The sequence below is a fragment of the Azolla caroliniana genome, unplaced genomic scaffold, assembly GCF_043228905.1.
Source record: "Azolla caroliniana isolate FFs.n. ecotype wild unplaced genomic scaffold, voAzoCaro1.0.p SCAF_16, whole genome shotgun sequence".
Classification (NCBI taxonomy): domain Eukaryota; kingdom Viridiplantae; phylum Streptophyta; class Polypodiopsida; order Salviniales; family Salviniaceae; genus Azolla; species Azolla caroliniana.
In genome coordinates this window covers 18818118-18823610 of record NW_028230451.1, presented here as the reverse complement: position 1 = coordinate 18823610, position 5493 = coordinate 18818118, and the positions used below count along the sequence as shown (strand labels likewise).

The 5493-nt window shown below is 40.9% G+C and overlaps 1 protein-coding gene across 1 annotated transcript; it reads left to right on the top strand.

Moving 5' to 3' along the window:
- The first annotated feature begins 369 nt into the window (after positions 1-369).
- Positions 370-4118, top strand: LOC147854156 (ATP sulfurylase 1, chloroplastic-like). The gene is made up of 5 exons (XM_087332068.1): positions 370-1006; positions 1513-1918; positions 2245-2505; positions 3330-3416; positions 3560-4118. Exons 1-5 carry the CDS (start codon positions 441-443, stop codon positions 3707-3709), a joined length of 1470 nt encoding a protein of 489 aa, XP_087188194.1. The 5' UTR covers positions 370-440; the 3' UTR covers positions 3710-4118.
- The last annotated feature ends 1375 nt before the right edge of the window (positions 4119-5493 follow it).

Below are 5493 nucleotides of genomic sequence, written 5' to 3'. Positions count from 1 at the left end.
AAGGACTGACCGACCGGCCAAGTCAGGCCCCGAACCGGCCATGTCCATAAGAACCGACCGACTTGAGTCAGGCCCCGAACCGGAACCCAGTCAAGCCATGTCCTCTCTCTCTCTCTCTCTCTCTCTCTTCCATGTCCTCTCTCTTTCTCTCTCTCTCTCTCTCTCTCTCTTCCATCTCCTCTCTCTGTCTCTCTCTCTCTCTCTCTTCCATCTCCTCCTATCTCTCTCTCTTCCATTTCCTCTCTCTCTCTCTCTCTCTCTCTCTCTCTCTCTCTCTCTGTGGATTCTTCTATGTAGTTGGGTGGAGAGGTTCTGGTGCTGCTGCTGCTGCTGCTTCCTCCCCCCCAACCCCCTAACCAAAAGAAAAACCCTAATCAAGAAGAAGGCAGGTCGCCATCGCTCCCCGTCTCCTCCCTCCCTCCCCCTATCTCAGAAGATCCATGGCTCTCGCCTTTTCGCCCACGTCTCATTTCATCTCCCCTTACCCTAACGACAACTTCTCCTACCCTTACCCTAACCCTAACCCTAATTCTCTGAAATCCTTGCTGTTCACCCCTCCATCATCAAAGCTCGTGCGCAGCCATCTCCTCTCCTTGGCTCCTCGCCCTAATGCCGTCTACAAGTCTGGGCAGTTGAAGGGCTGCAGGGCCCTCATCGCGCCAGATGGCGGCCATCTAGTGGATCTAGTGGTCCCACCCCCTCTGCGGGAGGCACGTGTGGAGGAGGCCAGATCCCTGCCACGTGTCAAGCTCTCGCCCATCGACCGGGAGTGGGTCCACGTGGTGGCCGAAGGCTGGGCAAGCCCTCTGCGAGGCTTTATGAGGCAATCCGAGTACCTGCAGACTTTGCATTTCAATTTCCTGCGAATGCCTGATGGCTCCATCGTCAACATGTCCGTACCCATTGTTCTAGCCGTACATGAGGATCAGAAGGAAGCCATTGGGTCCTCTACGTCCTTGGCCCTCGAGTCGCCCTCAGGTGACCACATCATAGCCATCTTGCGCAAGTAAGTCCCATGTCTTATCTACTGTTTTCCTTCTGTTCTCTCCCGGTTGTTATGTATGATTAAGAGTATGTATGTATAATTAAGGTCCCCCTTTGGAAAATTTGGTTGATTTTTTGGTATCTGTTGGATGGTAACAAACAATCCTATAGAACACCATCATGTAATGTATGTATATGTTCCGTCCATGTGTACTTATATGTCTATGTAATATGCATATACGTATACATTTCTTTGTGGTATGTGTATAGAAGGATGTAATGTACGCAGAGTTATGCGCGGACAGTCTGAAATGTATGTATACCTGTATACTTATGGGATGTATGTGAGAAGATGGCATGTATATATACGCTCACACGTTTCGTAGAAGAATGTATGTATGTCTATATGTACTTACGTATGTATGCACGTACGCCTATGTGTATGTATGTCTGTGTGTAGATGTTATGTTTGGTCCGATTTTGCTTTCAGTATATCTCAAATCTGATGGAGCACTATGTCCTATGAAGCATCGAGTTCTACAAGCACAATAAGGAGGAGAGGATCGCGAGGACGTGGGGCACCACTGCCCCTGGCTTGCCTTATGTTGAAGAAGCTATAACAAATTCCGGGAACTGGCTTGTGGGTGGTGATTTAGAGGTACTAAAACCCATCAAATACAATGATGGCCTTGATCAATATCGCCTCTCGCCAGCCCAGCTCCGCAAAATCTTTGAAGAAAAAGAAGCGGATGCAGTGTTTGCTTTCCAATTGAGGAATCCTGTACACAATGGTCACGCTCTCCTGATGACAGATACCAGGAAGCGGTTGCTTGAAATGGGTTATAAGAACCCTATCTTGCTTCTACATCCGCTCGGTGGTTATACCAAGGTGGACGATGTCCCATTGGAGTGGCGCATGAAGCAACACGAGAAGGTGATGGATGATTCCTCTTTGATTTTCGGGGCATAATTTTCGAAGAAGGTTGCACTCTATTTTCTCAGATTTGCGAGTTTCACCATACTTCTAATTTTGATGTCCGCATCACCTGCATTGAGATGTGATGATTTGATTGGGCATTCTCGCAAATGGGTTGGTGAATAGAGCGGCATTTCCAGAATCGCCTGTTTTCTTTTTCCTCCTACATGATGGGAATCTCCAAACCCGAAAGAACGAAATCTTTTTTTAATTCTTTGGCCAGTAATGGAGTGGTCATCTATGCTGAAGGAAGAAGCTTTTTTGAATCTTTTGCATTCGCACAGGTACTCGAAGAAGGTGTTTTGGACCCAGAGAGTACAGTCGTGGCGATTTTCCCTTCGCCAATGCATTATGCAGGTCCTACAGAAGTGCAATGGCATGCAAAAGCTCGGATCAATGCAGGTGCAGATTTCTACATTGTTGGTCGTGATCCGGCCGGCATGGGCCATCCAACACAGAAGCGGGACCTTTATGATCCCGACCATGGAAAACTGGTTCTTAGCATGGCTCCTGGTCTCGACCGTCTCAACATTCTACCATTTCGGGCATGCTTTTCAAACCCATTATTCATGTTTGATATAGTTCAATCCTAAGGTTTATAGTGATTGTGCCAAATCATGCATAAATTGAAACTACACATGTTTTTTTACATCATTGCAGGAAAACAATATCGAAATTAATCTAGGGAAATTTCCCTAAAAAATCCCTTCGATTTTTAAATTTCCAAAACATCCCTTCCTGGTTTACCAAGGAAAATTGTAAATGAGAAACTCTAGAAAATTTAGAGAGAGATAGAGAACGGTGCAAAGGGACGAGTTTGGTTGTTTCTAACAAAAATTATTTGAAAATTATAAACTCCTATTCTCTCCTCCTAGAAAGCAGAAACAAAAGTGATTTCTAGTCGTCCATTTATTTTGTTAGAAAATTATGAACGCCGAGGATTTCTTTCATATACGCTCAAATGAATGAAAGAAAGAAAACAGTAAAGGATCTGTTCGATGGATGGCAAAGTCTTACATGCAATTCCTGCTGGCCTGCTAGTTGGACTTTCGTGGCCTTGATAGTTTGAATTTCCTGTACTTTTTTTCACATTAAAATATAATCCTAATATCTTCAAGCTAAAAGAAAATGTTTTAAAAGTTTGTGGTACTCCTGAATAGGGCAGATCCAGACAACTCATTTGTGTCTTGATGTTTGAAAAAAAAAGGAACAACATTATTTAAGAATTAAGTAGAGTGTTTTCTTAAAACACCACAGTAGCAACTAGTCTTGATTTTTATTTAAAATTTGCTCGCAAGTCAAAAGATTTTTTAATTCGTGAATAACCCACGTTTTGAAATGTACTGAGCACACACTTGGATGAACATAGGTTGCGGCTTATGACAAATCTCAAGGGAAGATGGCATTTTTTGATCCATCTCGGGCTGATGATTTTCTCTTCATTTCAGGCACTAAGGTATACATGACTTATCTTAATCTATAACTCAATAATGGGAAAGAATGAACTGAATCTTTTACGACAATGTGGGTAAAGAATAACATAATGATTTATAATGTATTTGATAGGTACTCTAATCAACTTTGCCTTGATTTGTGTAGATGCGCAATTTTGCGAAGTCAGGGGAGAAACCTCCGGATGGGTTTATGTGCCCCGGTGGATGGAAGGTCTTAGTAGATTATTACCAAAGCTTGTCGACAAGCAACAATGGTGGTGTCACTAGCCAACCAAAGGAAGCAATAAGTGCGTAGCCTCTGGAAGGGTCTACAATATATGTAGTATTGGATGGAAGTACTTAGGCCCTAGTTTCATGCTATGGTGGAAATGCACGATAGAGATATATATATATATATATATATGTGCAACGTTTATATTTTTCTCATGTTCTTGCGAAAGTAACTTGTATTCGAGATTCGAGGGAAGCTATGCCCCACTGGTGTAAAAATTATTTCTGACCTCATATATATGCCTTATCGTTTCCCCCCTTTCATTAGTAGAGGCTGATTATCTCCCAATCGTTGTAGAGGGGTGAACTATTGAATGAATCCGGCTTTTACTACTTGCTTTTCATGTGAGGCCAATGTTTCTCACGGGTTTCGAAGTACCTGCTGAGTTAAAGATCATAGCTTTTATATTGTGATACAGTTTATGGGATTTTACCAGATCAAGCAATAATTTGAATAAGAAACCATTTCTACATTTCATTTGTGTAGGTATGTGTTTGTGTACATGTTTGGATGTGTATCACCGTAGATGATATGATTCATTGGAGGTCAAATATTGTCAATATTTTAACCACATACATATATCTGTGCCAATGCTAACTCCTCTTATAATGGTGTTATGCTTGGTAGTTGTGCTATAGAATGGTTATGGTGTTAAAATCACCAAAATTTAAATATGTGTAGAATGGGAAGGCCCCATTTTTAAGATTTACTAGTCGAGGGACGATACTTGGAAGATTGGGTGCGTGTATGTGTAATAACATGGTGTGATAATGAGAAGTAGAGAGATGGGAACAAAATATGGTGAGGGTTTTAACTATGATTATGTTTGTGGAAACATGTAAAAGACATTTAGGATGAACAGTTACTTGGCTTGTGGGTTTCATTTGTTAGAACAAATATTGGTAGTGCATGTTGTATGGCCTTTTTGAAGTATCATGACATGTGTTGACCTTTTTCATAAGCTTGTCGGATATTCGAGAGATTATGCGCAAGGAGAAGCATTTCTATTGCATCTATAAGAGCATTGTGCAAGTTATGAGTAACGAGCGATTTACTTGAAAAATACAATTTCTTTTAGTTGCTTGCACTCTTCATTTCTTGCACTAAGCTCAAATTGTGATTCTTGATGGGCAAGTCATGGGACTAAAAAAAAGCGTCCACGATCTACCTTATAAAAAAGTGAAAGAGTTGGATTTGTTTTCGATGTTTTACAAAATCTGACAATGAGATGCAACCTCCTATGCACAAAAAAGGAACTATCACTTATCTCGCTCTCCTGCCCCCGCCTTCCTCTTTGTTGAAGCATATACTTTCACTATTGCATGTAGATACAAAATGCAAGACATGGATATTCTCGTTCGAGCTTCTACATTAAAAAGTCACCTAAGCTTTAATATAACAATGATTTGTATTCCCTTTGCTATTGAAGAATGTCAATTTTTTAAGAAAATTAAAATTAGTGAGGTTGATGAAACACAAACAATACACATCACTAGATGAATTATATTCGGTATTCACATAGAGCTAGAAAACTAGCACTTGACACCATGTTGTTGCATACAATGTTTTGAAATCACTATCAAAACTTCAACGACTAATAAGAAGACTTAAAATAATTTATAGTTGATGGGAACACATATGAGATACGTATTGTTTAATGTGCCTCTTGTCTCTCATTATTATCACATATTTGTCATCACGAAACATGGACTATGTGCAATATGCTCATTAACTATTCAAATATTACATATCACTAAATGAATTATATTTGGTATTCACCTAGAGCTAGAAAACTGGCATTTGACACC